The sequence below is a fragment of the Hetaerina americana genome, unplaced genomic scaffold, assembly GCF_022747635.1.
Source record: "Hetaerina americana unplaced genomic scaffold, ioHetAmer1.1.p SCAF_11, whole genome shotgun sequence".
Classification (NCBI taxonomy): Eukaryota; Metazoa; Arthropoda; class Insecta; order Odonata; family Calopterygidae; genus Hetaerina; species Hetaerina americana.
In genome coordinates, this window is record NW_027286181.1 from 13,389,397 (window position 1) to 13,413,621 (window position 24,225).

Here is a 24,225-nt window from a genome sequence, read left to right on the forward strand (position 1 = left end):
ATCTCCCTGATTTTACGTCAGTGATCTGATCTACCATAATAACTAAGTGGGGGCCTGTAATATGTCCTTAAAATATTTAGATAAGTAATATACCTCAAATTTACTTCGTAAAATAAACCTGTATTTAAGCCTACGGTCAACTAGTAGCTCTAATCCTAATTCTTTCAATATTGTCGTGACACTTTTCCTCAACCATAATCCACATTCAAACACACAGATGAGCTCGCACACAGACGCTCATTCTCTCTCTCTGTCCTTTTCCTCCTCTCTTCCTATTCCCTATTTTCCCTTCCCTCCTTTCCCCTCACTGGGAGGACACCGAATCTCCTCCGGCGCGAGTGAGCCTCCTCTCAGTATGTCTCCCTCGGGGTCAAGTGCTCACACTTTGCACAAACGAGACGACTTAAATGCAAAGGCGTCCCGGAATGTCTTTTTCTCTCCCTCTCTCTCCACTCCTTTCCACCCCACTTCCCTCCCAATCTCCACCCTTCCCTTTCCCCCCCACCCTCTCCCTCCCTCGCGTTCCTCTTATATCATCCCTTACCCCAGAAAGAAGGTTTGGCCTTCCTTTTTCCTTATCGCCTCCCTCCCTCCCTCTCTCTCTCTCCCTACCACCCCCGCCTCCAACCCCCCCTCGCCAACTTTCTCCCCTTACATAAATCCTCCCACGGTCTCTCTCAACCTCTTTTTTTCCGTTTCGCATTTCCCTTAACCCCTCACTTCTTCTCCTCCTATCCCGAACACTTCTCATCCCCTTTCTCGACTTATTTTTTTTCTCACCTTCCTCTTCCACCTCGAGGGAGAGGAGGCAATAAAAATGACGTCCTGACCTCTTTAAGGTCGCGGAACCTTCCGTCGCATCCATGCTGTGACCCAACTTCCCCTCCCTCTCCGCATCCCTGTTCGTATGTTATTAAGTCAGCAGTCGACCGGCCTCGCGCCGTTGCATATGGGAGTAAACACGTGAGGATGTCACAAGGATAGTATTCGGGGAGTGTCGGTGGATTGAATAAAAGACCTGCTCGATGCGCTTGGCGATGTTATTAAGGTGCTTGGTCCTCCTACGGTAAGAATAAACACACGCTCTGTGTTTTCTTTGCCACGGGACAAAACCAAATCTCTTAAGCGTTGTATTTTATCATTGATCCTTGTCATCACATGTTTGTTGACCGATCCGTGTCGTCATCTAGATGAAAACTCGCGAACCACTACCCAAGTGGGCGTGCCGTAAGGAAGATATTATAGACATTTTTCTTAATTTGCTGAAGGTGGGCATTTTTCTGCACGTAATTAGCTTTCGCGCTCTAATTTCGGTGGCATATTTAAGGAAATAAATGCATACGTGCGTGCTTGGGACGATTATGGTCAGAGTGGGAATATGAGAAGAAGAACTAAGTTAAGCAAAGTAGCTTTCACAAATATGAGGGGATCGATGGGATGGACGATGTAGAGGGATGATAAGATGCTACGACATTCAAATATTTTATATAGAGTGGGGGTTTTAATTGGCGTGGAAACTTCGTCATTGAAGCAAGATAACAGGCGTAGATTAGAAACTTTTGAGATTTGGGTGTGGAGAATGATGATTAAAGTAAAATGGACCGAAATAAAATGGTATGAAGAGGTATCTACGAGGTATCGTCTCGTAAATGGTGAATGAAAGAAGAAAACCTGTTATTTTCCGCAGGCATTTCATTCGGTACAGCTAGTGTCACATAGGTGTCATCGTCAAGTACCTGAGGATGACGCCTTTGCGTTGAAACTAATATTACCAAATAAAATGTGTGTAGACAATAATTTGTGTTCTTCTTTAATTCAAGATCAATTTCCATGCGGTCATGACTGATTCCATCGAGAGTGTGTAAATAAATAGTTTTTGGTTGCCACGGGTATGGACCCAAGTGTTAGTGCGACATTTATCGGTCACGATGACTGCAATGGTATCGTCTGAATGTTTAATAATCATCCAGTCTGCATCATTCGAGCTTGAATAAGTGATACTTATACTGACAAAATGTAATTTTCAACTACGTGACTGCTCAAATTCTCTGATTTTTATTTGGAGTATTATGCTGTAAGAAAATCAATGTTATAAGTATGGGATGAGTATCTAAGTAAAAAAAAGATTATGAGATCGTCGAGATTGAAGAAGGCTAAGTTGAACGTTTAAAATAGGAGGGCAAAGAGAAGAGCAGGTGGAATAGTTTACCTATCTACTAGCAGTGTTTTGGACCAAGATAAGCAAAAGAAGTTCATTCAAAGAAGGGCTTAATTTGGTGAAGGTATACGAGTGATTTCCGTTTTCATAATCCTTGATGAAGACACACATTGTTGAATCCATAGTCGGTGTATCTACATCTAATTAATCCCCGCAAGCCGCCGCAAGGGCGTGTGGCGGGGGGTGTTAGGTCACCGTCCGTAAAATAGAGTAAAACCACATGCAAAACCGAATCGTTTCACATATATTTGTTTGTTCATGCGCTTGACAAACCTTTATCACGCGAAAGAAAGTACAATTAGCAGTATTAAATTACCATCAAGAGCATTATTAAGCAGTATTAAATTACGTGTGAAATAAACATGCCATTTTTTACTGATAACTAACGTTTATTGCATTACATGCGTTGTTAATTATCTGGAGTCGCGTTATTTTAGTGGTTATTTAGCGTAATGAATGTTTTATTGAAGGGTAACAGGTTTAAATCCCGGTAAATCACTTTGGAAGACCCCACCAAAAAAAAACTGTGCTGGTCTATCTGGTTGGTATCCTGATTCCCTGACAAACAGACACCTATGGAATTGAAACTTTTATTTTCACATAATAGAATAAATGTAGGAAGAGATTATGACACAGCTTTGTGAAAAAAAAACTTACTGTGGCATTCAAAGTAAATTAATTTTGCCAACAAGATGCTAAGCTTCCGTTCATTAATGTAATGCATTTTACAAGACGTGCCCCCCACCCCTTTCGATTACAGCATGTCCTCATGGGTTACAGTCTTTAGCGAGGTTTTGATTCTCCTACCTCTATCCCTATCCTCTTCCTTCGTCCATTCCTGAATTGTTGGGTCTATGTCGGTACAATGTTTTTGTCCATGTGGTTTTATTCGCTAGAAGTTCATTTTTCATTCACGAGCTGTTCTTAACGGTTCTCATCGACGTAAGCTTCTTTCTTCACAGTAAGCATAGTTCTTCCTTCTCATGGGTATCTTGGGTGTAAAGAGTGTGACATAGAGGTTTGTTTAAGTGAGGAAGGGGGAGGGAAAGAATAGGTATGTTTAGGTGAAAAGAGAGATGGGAAGGAGGTATGTGGTATCGAGGAAGGGCATTTCAAAATGTCGGGTGTCAGGTTGTGTTCCTTTAGGAGAGGAAGAGAAATTTATCGATAATCAGTCTTTTCCCATCCAAAACATACCTTAAACGGTAGAATACCGTATTATTAACCCCACAGATCATCTTGATAAATATTTATGCCACATTTCCATTAGTCACGCTCTGTTCCTCGTGTTACTGCAGTCGAACAGAGCGAAATTCCGCTTCAAGAATTCATTTAGTTCTAGTTTTAATGCCCATGTAGCCATATTCACTTGATTTTTCCTTGTAATTACTGAATCCACGAATATATCCATAAAGATACTTTAGTGTTGATATGTGGGATATAGATCCCTTACGGTAGTTATTCTTTAATACCCCATGAAAAGTTACCCTCGAGATAAGTTCAGCACATCCTGAAAGTATTTTCTGGCTTCCAGAAGTCATTCGGTGATTTCTTGCGTTTCATTGTCTCCGAGTCCAAGGCCGACGGCAAAATGGATAATTTTCCATCCGTCGACAAATCTTCTTCTATAAAAACGGGGCTCATATGGCTATTTATTACATTCAGCCGTTTCTGAGTTGCCCGATGATCCCTTACCGTCCAAGAGGTTTTTACGGTAGCATTGTATACATGTTTTTGATGCCATGAATATTTTATGTCTGAGGCTTTTATACAGGATGAGTAAAACGTCGCTGGTTACATAAATATATTTCACTCTACGCTCTAAACAACATTGCTGGTTTTTGACGACCATTACATTAGGTTTCATTTGAGTAAATGGTTCAAAAGGTTTAATTTTGGGGGGATTTATATGGTGCGGGGGCTAACGTACTGGCTTCTCACCCAGAGGGATCGGGTTCAAATCCCGGCGGTGTTGAATATTTTTCAGTAGTATCTCGATCTCTACTTGAGGGGCTTTGTGGAGGGCACTTTGAGTGAGTACGCTGTCCGTCGGATGGGACGTTAAGCTGTGGACCCCTTGGCGCCTTTCGTAAAGAGTAGGCTAATGCCGACGCCGGGTTTCTCTCCACCCTTCATCCTTTCCTTGACCATCCCCTATGTCGCAAATGACCTCAGCAGTCGGTCACCTCCCCTAAATACTACTACTAAGTTTAAGGCAGTCGACATTCGTTTATTTGACGTGTTGGGTTTAAAAAATTCGCTCGATGAGCTTCATTTATTTAATAACGGTTTTACTCAAACTTTACACTCTTTCATTGTCATATAAAAGGTTATTGATCCGAATATTAATTTTTAACAGCAGTCAAACCGGTATCCTATTTTTAAAAACTGCCAATCTCTTCATGCCTTCATAGGTCGTTCCTGGAGCTGGAATGACATTTTAAATTCGAGGGTTGCGATTTATATTTTCAAATGCACTCCTGTCTCGATAAACCACGTCGAAAGTCGTGAAAAATGATCGCACGAAAGTATTCACGAGTTAACTCCATTTTTTTTCGCTGAGAAAAAAAATTTTCGAGTCGCTGTAAAACAAAACAAGTCATGATCGAACAGCAAAATGTTCTGAAGAAAGTGAGCGTTAAAAGGGTCAAACTTTCAGATGGCGCCTAAAGTGCTTAGTTTTGTCAAGGCTCAAAATATAAATAGCAACCCTCGTATGGTAGGCGAAAAGAGTGATGGGGTAAATGGGAATAAGGTAGGGGAAGAAATATTTAAATGTATTGGGATTTTAATGAGGCAGTAATAGAAGGACGAACGTAAAAAAGCGAAGTAGAGGAAGGACAGAGAGTTGGAATGGAGTATGCAGAATTGAATAAGAGTTTATTGTGGTATCCGATGCTAAGTTTGTTTTTGGTTTTTTTGGGAAAGGCAAAGGAATGTATCGTTGTACCGTTTTATTATATTGTGTCCATTCAAAGCCTACCTTAATCGGTGGAATACCAATATTAAAGAATGATATTAAACGTAATTGGGTAAATTACATCAGCTGTTGGTCAATCAAGTCAATAATTACGACAATGAAATTCAAGAATTCCATACAATTGTATAGGAATGGTTAAATATTTTCGAAATTATTGTTTTAATCTGAAATGAGGATAGGGCTCAATTGAAACGTTCGATATCTTAGCATTATCAATGCTCTGCCATGTGGAAATTTGTGCGAATATTCACGCCTTGATAAAGAAGTGAAAAAAAGTTCCGCTCTCCTCGTTGGTTCTATTCGGTCGACCCACGTCGCAGTCGCCTTGTCCCCTTTTACATCTCCTGCCTCGGATGTTCGAGAACTCGTGCTTCATTTCTCCTGTCCTTAATCCGTTGAATATTAAGAGTTAGATGTCCTGACGACTCGTGACCCGTGAAAAAAGTCGAAGAGAAGCGAGTGCCCGTCGAAATTATTTTGGAAGTCCTCTCTCTATCTCTCTCTTTCTCTCTCTCTCTCTCTCTCTCTAGGATTTTTGGCGCCCAACCAAGTTTTGGGGTAGACGGTAATTTCATTTTATTTGACGACCCATTCATGCATTCTCCTTCCTTCAAAAGCGAGGTTCGGCGTAGTCTCCCGGAGTTTTCAGCGGGAGTGGCGTTTGTGGGGGTTTAGGAGGGTTTTTTAGGGAGGGAATAGGGGTGGGTGGGTGGGATAGGGATGATGAGAGGGTGCGAAGAGTTCCGATTCTCTCGATTGTCTGCATGGCCGACAAAGTCTTCCCAAACTCTCTTTCGCCCGAAAATCTTACGCCGGACTCCTCCAGGCAAACATCCATAATTATTCACATTATTCTTCAGTGCGTGTCCTCCATCCGATGCACAGTCAAGTCAGTCGTTCGCGTAGATTTTCCCCCCTTTCTTCTTCATTCATGTAAGCGTCGCCTCAAGCTCTAATACCCCCCTTGGCCTAAATATCAATTAGTGATGTTCTAAGGGTATTTATTGTCACTTAAGGTCGAATTTCTTGGTGGAGAATTTATTAAACTATACCTTATTTATCAGAATTTAGGCTTTGCAAAGATATATTTGCCTTTATCGCAGGCGAGAGTATTGTGGACATCTCATGCATATTTATGTTCTCTCGTATACACGAGGAATAGCTTAAGTTAAGAATGCGTTCATGAAGAAGAGTTACCTAATAGGTTCAAAGGACCCGAGGTTGCATTCAAGGGATCAGTTCATCGGTAAGTTCGTATGGAGCATAGTAGTTCATGGATCATAGATACGGAGCATTGGAAAAGTGGATCAGCAATGCATCCTTCCGTCCGCCTTTGAAGTATGATAGTGGAATAAAATGTTGAAGATTGAATGGACAGACAAAGTTAGAAAGTAGGATATGGAAGAGCTCAAGAGGAAATCGTCATTTGGGGAACTTTACGGCAAAGGGGAACCAGGTGGATAGGACACACCTTGATTCACCATACATTAATTAGAAACACAAAACTAACTATAGTTATCTACCCAAATAGCTTGATAAAGCCAGGGCAAAGATCTAAAGCTACGCCCAACGGCGAGTGAAATTTTCATATCAGGATATAAATGGACCAGTTATGTTCCCTATGCCATCTGAGATTTCCTCCGAAAGATCTTGTACAGGCAAAATTTCACAGCTTAAGTGAAATTGAGGGTACCCAGAGGCGTCCCCAGGAATTGAACCCGGGCCCTCCGATCATTGATCCAGTTCTCTAGCCAATGGACCACCACGTCCGATTTTTAAACCTCAAGGGTCAGGTAGGATAAAGTACATTAGGCAAATTAAGAAGGACGTAAAACAGAGAAACTATCAGAGGGTGAGGGAATTAACGCTGAGTGGAAAAGAATGGAGATATGGACTCAACCATTCTTAGGATTGAAATTCTGTTGATGATGATGCCTATTGGGTAATGTGCAACATCATAAAATACGTATCCGCGCTTTCTACAAAGCTTCCCCATTATTAGGTCTTCCCGTCCGAAAACATGCCTTCCACCATTTTCTCCCAAAATTTTCAATAAAATTTCCCCTGCCACCCACCGAATCTCCTACCAAAAATGAAAACCCTGCAAAAAGTGACTGCGTATGGATTCTTAAAGGCTATCGACACCCTGGAATCAATGTTTTTCACTAGTGCAACCATATTCCCCTCCTTTTCTTTGTTTCCCTCCCCTCCTTTCAACTGCCCAACTAAATCCCCGCCTCTATTACCGTCTGATTCCATTTCCCGACTCCTCAATCCTCTCAATGCTGTCACCGAAGAAGAATCATTTGTGTTCCAGAAAATTCTCTTGCCATTTGAGCTCCTATTTTGTTACGGATATAATTAGACACATACGAGAGTGCCACGTCTGTTTCGACCAACTCTTTTATATGCATGCAATATGAATAGTTTTCTCAACAACTCGGGGTTGCGAAGATATGCACGGTCATAAAATAAAAAAACCATGACTTACAAAAACTTACATCAAGAAAATTAGTATCTTTTGAATTTTCTTTAGCCCCGATTAATTTCATTTGTAATCGTATGAAAGACATATTCTTCTGTAACGAATGGACCGCTAAAACATGCTTGAGGTTCAATGAGAAAAACATTTCTCAGTGTATATCCTTGAAGCAACAAACTTCACTCGTACGGTCACAGAAATCAGCCGAAATATTTATGGCTAGTTTCGAGTTTCGTTTTGGTTTTCGTCGTGCTAATTGTATTGGTAAAAATGCTTTCGTATTCAAACCGATGAGTCGTGTATTGGCCTCTTGTTACTTCAGAGAAATGATTTGCATGTGTTAGAGACATATTTCAATGTTTTCCATTGAGGTACATTTAACTCTGGGCCATCGTTAGTAATTTCAACCGGGAAAGCTTGGAATACAAAATGGGAAGTTTTAGAGAAATTTTAGTCACCTATCTTCAAATGTTTGCATGTAAAGGGAGCAAGGAAATATTCTTCAAGTTAAATTATCATGAGCACTAAGCACCACATTTTTCATTATTTTTTTATTCCAATTAAAAATTATTATTATTGTAGGAAACGTTCATATTTATAAAAGCTAGCTTATGCATGATGAGCACCTTATAATACCACTCAGCTTGGGAATGAAGCAAACCATAATTTATTTAAATATTATTTTGTTTTTATATTATGTCGTTTCTTTTTTTCCCATCCGTCCCAATTGATGAATTACAATTAATATCGCAGGTATTTGATTTTGTGGCATCCTCTGAATACATTTGTTCCGTTTGTGTTTAGGTCGTTTGTCTTCATAATTTTTTCCTGTTAACCAAAAACTGATTTATACGAAAACGTCTCAGTTGAGAGGATTTTTTGATTTGGGATGTTGAATTTTTGGATACTTCATTTACTGCGAGCATTTCAAAACAATTGGTTGAAACTCTGCCGCGAAATTGAAATTTTTTCTTCACTCTCTCAAAACCTCCACGGAAGTATAGTGTTAATTCAGTAACCTTCGCGTTTTTTTTAAATGTTTTAACTTAAGTGTAACTAAATTTTTCTCTTATTTTAACTATGATCTCAGGTTAATAGCTTGCTAAATGAAGATTATTTTCCCCATTGGCTCACTGATCTCGACTTCGAAGATTCTCGTGAAATTTCCAGCATCCCTCCAACCGCTCCGCGCTCCTCTTTTGTTATCCAAGTTTATTATCTCCAGCTCTGGAGAGAAAGTCTCCCACCAAGAGAGGAGAGTGGATGTGAAGTAACAAGTTTGAAACTTCACGCAGAAATGTGCACGGCGTAGTTGAAAGGTGTGGGAGCGTTATGGGTGCCCAATTTTGGGATAGTGAATTACGAGGGGAGAGGCACCACACTCTCGTGTCTAGCCAACTACACGTTTTACTCCTTGAAAAATAATCAGCTCTCTGCATCTCTCCCCCCTACCCCTGATTATCTTTGATAATTGCACATTAACTTGCATTTCGTGCATGAGAGGGCGTGGCTTGGACGTCTTCAATTGGCCTTCGGCCCACGACGGAGTTGTGTAACCATAAGAACGTCACATTTGGGCGTCTATTGGTTGAAATAGAGCATCAAGATGCTGCGGTGACTAATGTACTAGATTACCACCTCGTGGACCCAGGCACGAACCCCGGCGATGGTAAGGAAATTTCACTAATGCTCATACCCCTCCTTTTGGGTGCTTTGTGAAGAAAACTTTAAGTGGAGTACGTGTTACGTCGAATGGGATACCACCCCAATTTTCGTGGTTCTCACATCGGATTCACAGTCATTTCACCCCGACATTAATGTGCCCTGAAGACCTGTGTGATTTCCTGCCAATTAATTCATAGGAATACCCGGAGGACGTCGAAGCAGACGGGAAAGAGAGGAAGGAAATTCATCCTTTCATCCAACTGGTAAGTGGAGAAAGCTCTTGAATCGGATGATTTTCTTTAAGATCTTATATGACGCATCCATTTCGCTGGCTAACGCTTCCTCTTCCCCCTCAGAAATTGCCTCGATGATTTATTCCTCCCTTATTTCACGACGTGATAATTCGTTTCATCGACTCGATCGATCACGAAGCGTACTGACAACGCAAAATTTATCCTTCGTCGAGACAAGAATCTCTCGCTTAGAAGCTGTCGAGAATCATTCTCTCACGATATGCATTAGAAACTCGCTTTAGTCTTTGACTTTTAAATTTTCTTTAAATAAAAGGACATGGTAGATTTTAAAGAGCAGTTGAAGAAGTGCATTGATGTCAATTTAGTCATTGATGTCATGTTCTAATGTCAATCAAGGAGTATAGCGTATGGTTTTATAAGAGAGCTCTGAGTAAGAACATGGAAAATGAAATAAGGTCGCAATAGTGTTCCTTCGCATTAAAGGCGTACATTTTAAGCTTGGGTCATCAGTCGCGACCACTTTGTCCATCCAAAACCCGCTTTAAAACTGCTCACTATCAAGTAATAATTATACTAATAATAAAAGTATATTCCTCCTAATATAAATGAAAGGTATTAGTACCTTGATAAGTTAGGATAAACATTAGTTGAAAACATATATAATAATTAATATCATTGTCAATTTGGCATTTTCCTTCCTGGTAACATAAATATGTTGCCGTAAAGTTTTCATTATACGCAGCATTCTCAAAACGTTAGCTGCTCATATTTTCATTTTAACCGGGGACGTTAATTATTATGAGGAAAAAAAACGAACAAGTTTGGGACACAGTTTTGTACCCACAGCGAAATAATTTTCATAATGCGAATTGTAATTTGAGAAAAGCCTCCGTAATGGGAGAGAGGGGAATATTTCTCGTTGGAAAACAGCTGAGGTTAGTGTTTTAGAGGGTGGTGGGGGGGGATGGAGAAGTAGTGGTAATTTAGGGTTGGTGCAATTACTCCATCTCGTTAATTGCAGGAAGTTTGGGAGTTATGGAGAGAGTGTTAAAGGAAGGCAACTAAGAGTTTCGCTCTGTATCTATGACAATTTGATTTTGATTGAGGAGGTAAAAATAAAGGAGATTGAGATTTTTTTCCCACCTTCACGATATTGTTGATGTAAATAAATAATATTATTGATCGTCTAACTTTTAAGTTAAGTTTTGGATGGACACAGACTGAACATCAAAAATCTTCCCCATGCCTCCTTTGGATTTCTCCCAACAAACCCTCTCTACTTCCTTTTCACCAAGCCTAGCGTTTTCTCATTTGTTTTCCCTTTCGTCCACTTGACCTTTGCCAATATTCTTCTCGCAACCACTTCTCAAATCTTCTATTGTACACCTTTAACTTGGCTTCAATGACCATGTTTCCATGCCGTAAAAATCACGCTCCATATCAACGTTTACACGAGTCTTTTCCTTATATCCTTTATCCAATTCTCTTTCATATATTCCCTACTCCCCTAGAAATGGTATGACAACACTTGATGAACTCCAGGAAAGAAAATAACCGTTAAAAATATTGGAATTGCCTCTTCACCCAATTTCCACTATCCTACCAGTAATTCCAACTTCAATATCCTCGTCCAAAAGGCAATCATTTCCCCCTTTGGAACAGTGTCGTAGCTTGTTTCAAAGATGTGGTTTCATTGGGTGAATGGATTGCGAGCTGGCTAATGTGGGTTGGGAGGAGTGATAGGGGATGGGGAAAGGGGTTGGAGAGGTCAAATGGAGTCGAGTTTGAGATGCCAGCGGGGGTGAATGAAGTATTAAATCCGTTCAGTTCCTTAAGTGATGGGCACTTCATATATTTCGCACATAATGTGGTCCCGGAGAAGTCCTCCCCTGACATATGACGAGGACATAAAACGCTCCACCGTCTTCGAAAGACGTAAGAGGTCGTTGTAGGGGTGGGTTTCGTCGTCAGCCAAGGCGGCATCATCATCTCCGTGGTCAACCCCCTCCTCCATTTTCTTATTGTTCCCTTGGTTCATATTCGGCCATATCGCACTATTCATTGTCATCTTTTGAATTCCTCCCTTTATTTTAACTTATTTTTTTATCTCACTTTAAATTCTTCTATGTGTATATCCAAATCGACCTAGTGCAGGCGTCTTACGTCTTTACTCCTATGACCCGTGTTAATCTTAGTGTGGATCCGTCTCCTCACTGCTGTAATAAATATCTTATCCTCACCCTTAATTTAGAATGAATAATGTCAAATGTTATTTGTGATTTCCTTATACTACGATTTTCGTTCGTTTTGTATTACTTGTATTGGTTTGGTAATTATACACACCGTTTCTGTTGCTATTAACGGTTGTTTTCCGGAGAAAGTAGGGTTTTTTTACAAATTTCTGGGTCTACGAAGTGCTATTTCTACGTTGTGCCATTTTTTTCATCTTCGTGCAATTAATTTATAGTTTCCTTTATTCCGTCCTGAAAACCCAACCTTTTCTACCTAAGTTTAAATTTTATATTATCTTTTAATTTCCCCCGTTAAGCATTTCTTCTCCACTTGCATGTCTAGTACGTCCAGCTTTCTTTCATTTCACTTTTTCCTCCCTACTCCACACCAGCATCGAAAATTTAGCGAAACTAAATTAATACTTTCTTCATCATTATGTACCAGAAAAAAGGATGAAGATCTATTAAATGAAGATATTTCACTATGTTTAGCATTCAATCGTCACACAATGAAGCATTAAGCAGTAAGACACTGGTGAAATTTCTTGTGCTGATTTCATGTCGTGTTGTTTTATGACTTTTTTTTATGAAATCGTGAAGGGATTCCATTTTAAATATCAAAACGTTGAGTGGTAAAGTTTATAGAAAGAGATCTGACACCTTTATCCTGTATTTTTGGAATCGGTGAACCATTTGTTAAATACGTGGAGGTTAAAAAGATTATGATAATGGGCATCTTGACTTGAAAATTGCCTGAATTGATTTTTGGGATTGTTATGGAAACGTTTTTTTGGTCAAATAAGATGTATTTCACGTCTAAAATTTAGTTTTTGGATGATATTGATGGACAATCTCTTGTGCTCAATGGAATAAATACCTGCAAAACATTACATTCAAATATTTGCGTAGTTTTTAACTGGTTGATGCATCGTCAAAACTTGTGCTTTCCATGAAAAAGAAAGAGTTGATTCCCTTTTGCATGACTGTTTTTCTCCGTGTGTAGAAATCGTCTGTTGTTGTCAAAAACACTAATTTTTCTCGCGATATGTCTCATGTGTATGGTGTCATTTGACGCTGCAGATTTTACTGCTTTTGGGCCGTGTTCTTTTGTTAATTTTTATCGTTTTTGTCGGGTCATGTGCAGGACTTGTCTCGTGCAATGTTTCGATCTTTATCGCCTTCTGACGACGGATTACGGATGTGTTTATCGTCTCAATTCCATCCGAATAAAGTCGCCCGCCTAGCTAAGCTGTCAGTCATCCTTAAAATGCTTCCCGTTTTTATTTCGGTAAGCGTCACGCTGTCCTCACTCTCTTTTATCTCCGATCCTATCCTTCTGTTATCCCACTTTATGGTCTCGCATTCTGACCTTGTTGTTATCTAACATATGCCTGGGGTTAGCATATCTCAAGTCACGCATATCATTCGCAGCTGTCGCTCTAAATACCCAGCTACCCCTTCCTTAATGTTCTCCGTTCTTTCAAGAATAGGACTGTTTACTTCACCATGATTTATTTAAACACTAACAGGTCTCCTAGGGTGATATTTTTTCACATGCAATGGAAAAAAGTTTCCCTACAAGCTATCACATTGATATTATGCTGTCTAAATGTAATTTAAATTTGGTTGTAGTCTACCTTCCAAGGTAGGTTTTTCATGGATACCTACATTTCTTAATCTCATCTAACAAGGTACAACGGGAAACTCTATTGGCACCTGTCAATGCAATAAACCTTTCATCGATTTCGCTTACTTCTAAAACCACTTCATTCCGTTCAACACCTCTATCCTATTCCTACCCTTTCCTCGTTTGCCTAACATTCTCCCCTCTATCACACTCTTCAACATCCCATCGCCAATCAAAATTCTCTACATCAATCTTTCCTGCCTCTTTTTTTCCTGCTGACATTGCCGGCCCCGGTGGTGGCGGGGTAACGTCCTCGCCTACCAACCTACCTCGCCTAACAACAGAAGTGGCGGGTTCGATTCCCGCCAAGGTGGATTTTCCTCCATCTAGGGCTTGGTTGTATGTGATTATCTTCAATGCAATATCTGTAATGTAAGGGTAAGGTGGAAGAAGGGACTAAAAGTCTCAACCTCGCCCAATCAAGTCGACAAAGAAATAAACAATACTCTCTCCTCCACAGCCAGGCCTAGCACTTCCTCGTTTGTTTTCTTTCCGTCCGATTCACCCTATCTATTCTTCTCCCCACCCACATGATCTCAAAAGCTTTCAATCTGCGCCTATTATCCTGATTCAATGTTTATGTTTCCGCGCCGTACAAAACTCTATATCAAAGTTTTTACGAACCTTTTCTAAAAAAATCTCTACTCAACGGCCGTGCCATAAATTCTCGTTCCCTTGCAAATGCTACTTTGACTGACGCAATTTCTCTTCTGATATTCTTACTTATTTGGCCAGCTAAGTCCGAAATGAATCCAAGTAACAGTGTGAAGAAATATAATGATATGATTTAAATGATGATGTAGCTGGAAAATATTTCTGTGTTCAGTGAGATTTTACGAAGAAAGTGTTTGTCACGGAATTATTTTTTTCTGAGCATTTCATTATTTAGAGATTAGGAGGTATACGAGTTTGATGACTATTGGTATATTATCGTATTCGTGTTGTATTGGGTGCAATTACTGTTTTCGTTAAGTTTTGCATTACGTCGTACCTTCTTTGCTTGTTCCTTATGCTTACGGCGTATACTAGCTATATCATTGTTTCATTTTTTACTTAATAAAACATTTAAAAGACCAAATGACTCCTGCTTAAGGCGAGAAATATACTCCAAATATCTTCATTAACAGAACGCTTACGTATGAAGAAATGGCTGTCTGGTTGACAGAATAAATATTCGAAGATAGATCAATATGGAATAAATTAGCCAAAGGGAATGTTTTATAGAAAAATAATATTGGGATTTTTTGACTGTTACTATCTCCAACAGTAGAGAGTTAAGGGCATATGTGTATAATTGTTAATTTTTTTATTTTTTTCCGGTTACAGTTCTCCTGTACATTGAGCCACTATATAGTTTACTTCGAGTGAAAATGAGCGAATCCATCGCACTCACTCAAGAGATCACATGTCGGTTAATATCTTAAAAATGCGTCGTACATTATCCTGCATATCGCCGTAAATTCGCTAGATGTGATCTCACACATAATAGGACAACACCTCTCTGTATACCCAATAAAGTGTAGAAGGCTCACAATCTCTTTAAAAATCTAATAACTGGTATATTTACTATTGAAACGCTGGGATTAAATGCGTCGTGCTATACATGAAACTTAGGTAGTATAGATGATCAATCTAAGTATTTTCAAAATATGCGCGCGTATTGTGCAATGAATTCTCTTCCATAAATTTCTAAATTACGTCCCTTAGAATTCAGCCAGTGTTGCGAGAATGTTGCATCATATTCTGGAGAAATTAATCACGACGAATGAATGTCACGTAATAGTAACTAAGAAAATTAAGTGCTGACATTTTTCTGTACATTTTGCATCCCTAAATCTATAAGGCACCCGGCAAGTAATCCCTAGGCTGTGTGGCACTGGGTGATTGAATAAGGTATAAAAAATCAAAACTTGAATGTCTCTCAGTTTCTCGTTTCAGTATGCATATGTGTGTGTACATATATATATATATATATATATATATATATATATATATATATATATATATATATAATTATATATATATATATAGATGATATATATATATAATTATATATATATATATATATAATTATATATATATATATAGATGATATATATATATAATTATATATATATATATATATATATATATATATAGATGATATATATATATATATATATATATATATATATATATATATATATATATATCATCTATATATATCATATATATACACATATATATCATCGGTTTGGTAAGTCGAAAGATTTAAAGATTTGTGGTTTATGTCCCGATCAAGGAAATATTTTTGCACTTGTAATCTGCTCGGTTCCTCCTTCTTCACCTCTCCTGTGTTCGTCATTTATATGGGTTCTTATCCCTTTCCGTATATCTATTTCCATGTGAATGAATACATAAACTCTACATATGAATATATAAACTAAACGTATATATATATATATATGTATATATATATATATATATATATATATATATATATATATATATATATATATATATATTTGAAGACTGTGATAGAGGGTAGAATGTTGGGCAAAAGAGGAAAGGGAAGGAACAGGATAGGGATGTTGGACGGGATGAAGGGAGGAAGAAAGTACTCAGAGATGAAGAGGGACCTGATATAGAGTAGGATGATGGATTTTGTGTTTTGTTAGGAGTAATAAAATATCTGTTTGGTAGTTAATTGTGTCCATCCAAAAACCTACCTTAACCGGTAGATTACCTTAAAAAAAATATATATATATATATATACCCACGAATGAAAATAATTTGGATAATTTTGCCTACATGTACATGGGGCGCATTAGTGAGCTATACTTCTCTACTTGTACGAAAGAAGCCCCAGGTAACCAAAAGGACAACAATTCAAGTTGTATTAGACTAAGAAAAGGACGCTATGCTGCTTGGAATGAGAAAGAAAAATACTCTCCCCTACTAAGGCGGTCGGAGCCTTTTATTATGAGCAGAGGCATTGTTCCGTTCAGATATAAGTAAAATGATATATTTTTATAATTTTTCACATCCAGTCGTGGTTGGCGCATTGTTTCATTTAGGAATGTTTCATAAACTTCTTGCGGCAATTTTCATCGTTCGTGGATAGTTAGGACATTGTTTTGTCCTGGAATGTTCGCGAAGCCTCTTCAAGATTCACTCGCGACGCATAAGAGTTGAGTAATTGTGAACTCCACGATAGATAACTATTTTTTTGTAATATATTATTGTTGGGACATAGTTTATCATGCATGTTTCTGTTAATTTGATAACACTTACCTTATACGTCTAAGATTAAGATCAATACAAACAAAGCAAAAGTGAGGAGAATTTCATGATGAGATGGGGAAAGGCTAAGCCAAATCTGGAGGACAAAAATTGGAACAGGAGGAACAGTTTTGCCATGACGAAAATGTTTTCGACAAAGTTGGTCGAAGTTGTAGGGATGTTAGATGAAGATTTGCAATCGGTGAAGACATTTTCAAAAGGAAGAGTAAATAATTTGATTTAGAATGGTAACAAAAGACTCGTCAGAATTTTTTTGGGGAACGTGGTTTTCTTCGGCCGGGAAATATAGTAATTTTTTTGCAAAATGGCAGGCTTACAATTAAAAGAGAGGAGCATTTTTAAATGTGGGCGTGCAGAATGATGTAAAAGGCATAATGGTCAAGGAAGAAAACAAACGAGGAAGTGCTAGGTATTGTAAGAAGGGAGCTGAGCCCTCTCTTTTATTGGGAGATTTTTGGGAGAAATGCAAAGGAGGCAGTAAATACGAATGCAGATAACTTTGAATAGCAATGGGGTACATAGAGGGGAGGACGTTAGGCAAGCGAGGAAGGGGAAGGTGTTTTTAAGGTATTTTGGACGGAGTGAAGGAAGTATACGTAGTTTAAGAATGCTTTATTGTAGCGTGGGGTTGTTGGCTGTGTTTTCTTAAGAGAGTACAAGAAATGTAGTGGTGTACAGTGTGTGCCTATCCAAAGTGCAAAAAGTACTTTACACGGTAGAATAGCAATTGAGCCGTGAACCTCGCTTTCTTACGGCATAGGTGAAGTCATAACAACCGTTTTTAAATTTATTTCGTTGGACTCTCTTCCTGTTATAATATTTACCTTACTAAGTACGTGCTAAATATATATCCTTCAATACTTCCTTCCCCTCTGTCACAATAATGCCCTGTTTCATTTATTGTTACTGTATTCCTGAAACCAATAATATTCATCGTTTGAATTAATGGTTCCTTTGATTCAACATTCACCCTTGACCTCAATCTTTGGCCATTCATTATTCACTTCCCTCTTGAATTTATTTGCTCATTCCACTCCCATTCATTATCTCAACTAGACCAAAATGTCATGTCATACGTACTCTCTTCATACTTCTCTATTACTGGTGAACTTAGTCCACTTTTACAAGTGATCCACTCGCCCCTTGCCCTCTCTCTCTGAAATATTTTATTCAAACGCTCTTTAAGTACTTTCAGGCTTGCCGCTAGGTAGGAAAGTGACTGGGAAATTCATTCTCAAAATCTTTAAAACAATTTTGGTATGGGAAGACACGCTACCTCTGGTATAGCACCCCCCCATGTATAAGTACACAGTGGCTATATATATATATATATATATATATATATATATATATTTATTTATTTATTTATTTATATTTATATATGAAATGCATAGTAGTCAACAAAACCTGGAAGAGCCACCTGGAAGGAATCCTTGCCTATGAAACCCCATTTCTTTGTCTCTCTCCGTCCCCACTGGCCTTTCTCAGACTTCCTTCATCCTCAATTTTGATATCTTCCGCGGTCTCTTCCTCTCTTGTTTCCGTCTCAGCTAATTCCTCCTTGTCTGTCCGATTGGGTAGATGACAGCGATAAACAAAAAGAGGGAAGAGTAGAGTACATGAAGAAAATATTAAGCGGTGGATTCGAAATCGGGAGACAAGATAATCCCATCGCCGTCCTATGACGATGAAATGGTCATCTCTCTCTCGGTCACACACACACTCACTCACAGAATGATAGTATCACGCGTAAATATTGCCACCTCTTCGAATAAGCCGGAGAAACCAGTTTTTTGTCTTGCGAAGGTCGTGATCTGTCTTTCCATTCATTCCCGAGATGATATTTTTCCGTCCGACACTTCCCAGTAACCGCTTCTTCCTTCCTTCCTGACATCGCTTTAATACGTGACACCGCTTTTAATGTTATCCTCATATTTCTTGGCGTAAAGGACGTATAGAAGCTGGAAGATTTATTGACTACATGTGCTTCAATAAGATGCGAGTATATCTTTGAAATCTTGCCACAGTTAATTTTTTTCATAAACACCCTTAAAAGAAATGTTTTTCTTATCTTGATGATGGTTTTTTTATCAAGAATAGTCGTATTTTGGCTTCGATAAAAGAATAAACTCACAGCGCAAGTTATTTATAATCATTGGATAGTCTAAACTGTTACAGTAGCTTGATTCTAAAAAGCATATGTTATTATAGTTCACTTCGTAGATCTTGGCAGAAAGCGTTCTCGTCTCGTTTCCAAATTATTTAGATATGCCAATTAATAGTTTTTATCCTCTCGACATCGCAGATTTTGATTTTTTTTGATACTTCAAAGTTTACATGAATTGTTTGCATTTAAAAAAATTAGAAAGTGACATGGGTGGTAAAATTTAATTTAAAATTTGTTTTAAGTCGCTACTTTATAATTATGTATCTAATTAATAAAACAGTTTCTGGCCTCACTTGGTAGAAATTCTTCAAATTGAGCTTATGATTAAAATTAATAATTAAATGATGTTATACCATGACGAAACCTTGGTCGTAAATAAAAGTTTTTTTTATGTGGAAAAGCCAAGTGGTTTAATTTTAAGTTCAAAATGTACCTAATTGTAAAATAAAAGAATTCAAACATTCGAGTTCATGTCTATATTAGCTAATTCTTTACTAATTAGGTGTATAATATCGATAAATATCTCTTGTCCTCACCGTAAATGTCATCCATCCATCTAATTATTCATTCAAGCTATTTTACTTATTAAAGGTATGTATTCGACGAACTTTAACGACTATAATCTTTCACGAGAACTATATTTTGTTTTTTATACCTTATTTTCTTATTAGTACCTTTTACCGTTCCTTACAAAGTCTCTTGACGAAGTGTCTTCACTTCCTTCCCCTATCCCGCTTACTTACAGGTCTGTTACCTTCCTATTGTTCTCTCTATTATGTCCTTCAACATTCCAGTTTGCCTCTTAAAATTATCCCCACCTATCCATTTTCTCTGCTCTTTTTGGATTTCCCCCATGGCAGTTTCCTTTCTTCGTCCACCGCATTTTAAACCCACCCATCTCAATGACCTGCAATCTACGCTTAGTTTCTTGCCTCAGGGTCCATGTTTCACAATCATAAAGCACTGCCTTACATGCTAAAATTGTTCCTAATCTTTTCTTTACATTCTCATTCAGGTGTAACCGTGATCATTTCTCTTCTTGTAAACATCTTTTTCTTTAATTTAGTCATTTCCCCAAATCTCCTTACAATATATCCATTTTCCTTTCAAATACTTTCGAGTCGGATGAACTACACCTCCTGCAATAGTTTATCCTCCTAATTTAATATTTAAAAGAGGTCGTGCATCACTGATTTGAAACTTTCCAAAAATATTACTTTTCAATGAAATATATCATCCTTGTTAGAAGAAAGACCGAGGCAGATGAAATTCATCTTCAAATTTTAACCATTGTATAATAATTAATTTATTGGTAAAAACATTCTCTTATTGTATAAAAGAAGCGCGAGGTGTGTCCAAAAACTATCCGACCTGCGCTCATAGCATCCTTCAAAATTAGTAGTCCCCATTTGATTGAACCACACGCTCCTAGCGGTGATTCCACATCTTAATGCAGTCCTCCAACGCAGATTTTGGTCCTTCAGCTCGCGCGTCGCATTACTCTGAATCGTCTCGATGTCGTCGAACCGCTTTCCTTTGAGCGCCATTTTCAATTTTGTGAACATCCGATAGTCGCTGGGAGCTATGTTGGGATTGTACGGAGGTTGGCGAAGCTGTACAATCGTATGTTTTGCCAAAAATTGCTGCAAAAGGTTCGATGAATGCGCTGGTGCCTTATCGTGGTGAAGGAGCCAGTCACCGCTTGGCCAGAGATGCGGTCGTTTTCTTCTCACGGCATCACGAAATCTTTTCAGAACTTCAACGTAATATTCTTTGTCGATCGTCTGACCTCTTGAAGAAAATTTGTAGGGCACAACACCCTGATTAAATAATTAAAAATACGCAATTGGATACTTTTAGGATACCCCTCGTCTAATGTTTCAAATATGTCTAGGAATCTATTCCAAACACAAAATGCCACTGATGTTTTATAATCCATCACTCAGTACTGAGGGTAAAAAACATTTATCAGCGCATATCAGTGTATTGTACCGAAAACATACTTTTGCAGATAAATAGAGGAAAAAGATGTATTTTTGCACATTGATAAAATAAAAGTCTTTATGCCTAATCCACTGATGCTCAGTCTCGTGTATCCGGTCGTATTTTGGCGAGTTTGACATCCTTAGGATATTTTAAGTTTAAAATTTTCTATACTGTGAAAGTACGCTTCAAATTGAGCCTCCATGCACCCGCATCTAAACTACTTGCTTGTGTCATAAACTCAGTTTAACTTTGCTTGTTGTCCAAGAGGGAGGAACAAGACTTGGGTGTTTTCTCCCTCCTTCCCCCATCTCTTTCATTTTTATTCCGATCCCGCATTTATACTTCTCCTCACATATCCTTCCTTCATCTCTTCCATTCTTCTTATCCACCTAACCGCACTCTTTCAACGCAGTTCTGCCACATTTTTATTTTCAGGAGAAGTCACACGATCCCCTTTCTTCCATCCTTCCTTTTCTTTCTTTACAATCCTGTCTCCTTCTCCTCAAGAAATCCTTTTACCGCCACCCACACGTATCATATCGTCCTGGCTCTTTTTAAGCCCCCCAACCCAGCCGTTCTCAACCCCCCCTCTCCCCACCCATTCCACTCTCTGCCACCCTCCCAGCCCTAACCACCCTCCGCGCCGCACTAACCCAAAACCCCTCGGTGTCCACTTCTCCCCTTTTGCCTCCTCCCCCACCTTTTTCACCCACACCCCTCAACTGTGTAACCTCTTCTCACGTCGGCACATCCGTCCGTACCACACACCCTTCTTGTGGCAGAGAGGGGGACTCCACAGAGAGAGAGAGCGGAAATCCACACTTTCCCTATCACGTCCAATCATGGCCAGGTCCCACCCCACTTTCCCTCCTCTCCGACACGCCGGTCAGGGGCTGTCACTCCCAAGTGCTCCCTCATCCACCCCTACCCACCGGCAAGGCATACTCTCTCTCCCTCCGTCGCAAGCAACCCCCCACGCAAAGTATCCCTCACCCACCCCCATTCCTCTCTCCTTTCCCTTCTCTCCTTCACCACCGTTCCATTTCAACCCCAAGAACTTTTCTTCCCTCTTCTCTCCATCCATTTTATTTTGCTTTCCAAATTCCCATCCACCTTCTTCCCTCTTAACTCTCAGGATCGGTGGCTTTTCGAGCGTGAGTCTTTATCTATCCCCGCCTTCTTCTTCACTCCCGGCATATCCTCCTCACGCCTCGTAAACCCCCCTCAAACCGGAAAAGGAGCCAGGCATAGCGGGAATGGTGGTTGGGTTAGGGTACAGCTCAAAGAGTAAATGGATCTAAATATAGTTCTCTCTCTAGGCACCATGCTGAGAGAGGGAAACTTTCCTGTCTCCCAAAATGATCTCGCGAGCTTGCCCACCCAATGTGCGTGTCTGGAAACTTCGTAACGTCTGAGTCATAGTTTTCAACGACCCCTTTGGGGTGCTCATACGGAATTAGTAAACTGATAAGGGTATAGGGAGAAAGCGTTGTGCAGGGCGGAGAAAGATTTTAAGTAATGCTAAGGAGTTCATTGACTATCTTTTTTGGTTTTTCGGGACATGTGTGTAGGGGAAGTGTCAGTCAATTAGTTGGAGATTACGAAAAGGGTTGGAAATGCGAATATCGAATTGTGAAATCGGATATTTGGGCAACGTAAATATATTTGAAAAACTCATCCCTTTAGGCAGTTAGTTTTTTCGTTGAGTGAAGGAAGTTGCACGCATTATATTCTGTTTTTTCATGTGTAATTTAAACCTTATTATAATTGAGTAATAAATCCACTAATATCAATTGTTATGCAATTTATTATTTATAGTTAATAAAGACGTTTATCTTTCTATCTATTATATAAACACATGTATATTCATATATATTTATATATTTTCTATATATATATTCTACATATATATATATATATATATATATATATATATATATATTTATATATATATATATATATATATATATATATATAAACAAAATATAACACAAAAATATGATAGATAACACGTAAAAGAACTCTCACATTTCAGAAAGTTTACGCTTTCAGCCTTCTCTTAGGCCGTCTTCAGCCCAGACTGGAAGTTCTCGGGAGGAGGGAATGCGGAGTATGTGGGGAGGCGCAGGGTATGCTGGGAAGGGAATTTTATCCCCTATCTTCTTTCCCTCTATTACAATATCCTTTTTTAACTCCATCCTCGTCTTCTATTTCCCACCCTTGTTCTGCAATCCACGTCTCAATTTACCCTTCCTGTCTCCCACTCCCTAGCCATCCCTTCTAGAAAATATCAGGTTTCTTTACGGGGTCAATTTTATTCCTGATAATGCAACGTAACCATTATGAAACCGTTAGTACGCAAATATAATTACTGCAAATATATGAATAAATTTGGTTTTGGGAAGCTTTTTTCGTGCCTTTGTAATCCACAGCAATATTCTTTGCGACTTAAACATTTAAAAATATTTTTAGCAGCCATTAATCCACCACTAGGGTGTGAATACATTGAATATTATTTGAAATTTTTTACTTTAGTATGTTCTATTGTGATGTTTTATCGCGTTGTGATACATTGGTGGGTATACGTATAGTTCTAAAGTTTAACTGCAAGGCCGTGAGTTCAAACCATGGGTCATGCCATTTGATACCCTCAAAATATTAAGAGCTATGCGATTTTCTGCTACCTAAAATATTTAAAGAAACCGAATTTTCGTTAAGTGCAAGGTACTATTCAGAACCGCTATACCCTGAATAGCTGATAATTGTAAGAAGGAAGGTGATTGAAAAGGAAAATGAACAAAGATGTACTAGACATGGTATGGGAGGATAGAGGGAGAAATCTAAAGAGGAAATAATAATGTCGAAAATGTTTCTTTATAAAAATTTCGCCTTCATTTTGAAATCATTTCGTCAAATATACGTAAAATCAATATCAATAATGTTAAACAACTGGGTAATCCATCAAGGAGAGCGTTTCGTTATATGGCCTGATAGCCCCTGGGGGAAGAACATAAACAAATTTACATCTACATAATTCCCATCAAGCTGCCGCAAGAGCGTGTGTCGGGGGGTGTTAAGTCATCAGCAATGGATGTACAATAACAGTCATTACGCCTCTATCCAAATATCAGTTCGAACATGGACTCGAACAAAGTTATTTGAAAGTGTCGAAAGAAGGTCATGGGATGGTCAGTGACAGGATATTGGAGATAAATTATAATTAACAATTTGCATTTTCTCTGTAGTATTTTTATTCACACGACCAGGGTTTCA

The 24,225-nt window shown here is 38.7% G+C and overlaps 2 protein-coding genes across 2 annotated transcripts in view; both read left to right on the top strand.

Annotated features, from left to right (window-relative positions):
• Positions 1-9,558, top strand: part of LOC139701085 (uncharacterized) — a 434,732-nt gene extending 425,174 nt beyond the window's left edge. Inside the window, exon 7 of the mRNA XM_071599661.1 lies at positions 9,479-9,558. Coding sequence (XP_071455762.1) covers positions 9,479-9,508 — 30 coding nt within the window. The 3' untranslated portion in view covers positions 9,509-9,558. The remainder of the gene's footprint in view (positions 1-9,478) is intronic.
• Positions 9,512-24,225, top strand: part of Cad87A (cadherin 87A) — a 627,410-nt gene continuing 612,696 nt past the window's right edge. Inside the window, exon 1 of the mRNA XM_071599425.1 lies at positions 9,512-9,608. The gene's annotated coding sequence lies outside the window, so the exon portion shown is untranslated. The remainder of the gene's footprint in view (positions 9,609-24,225) is intronic.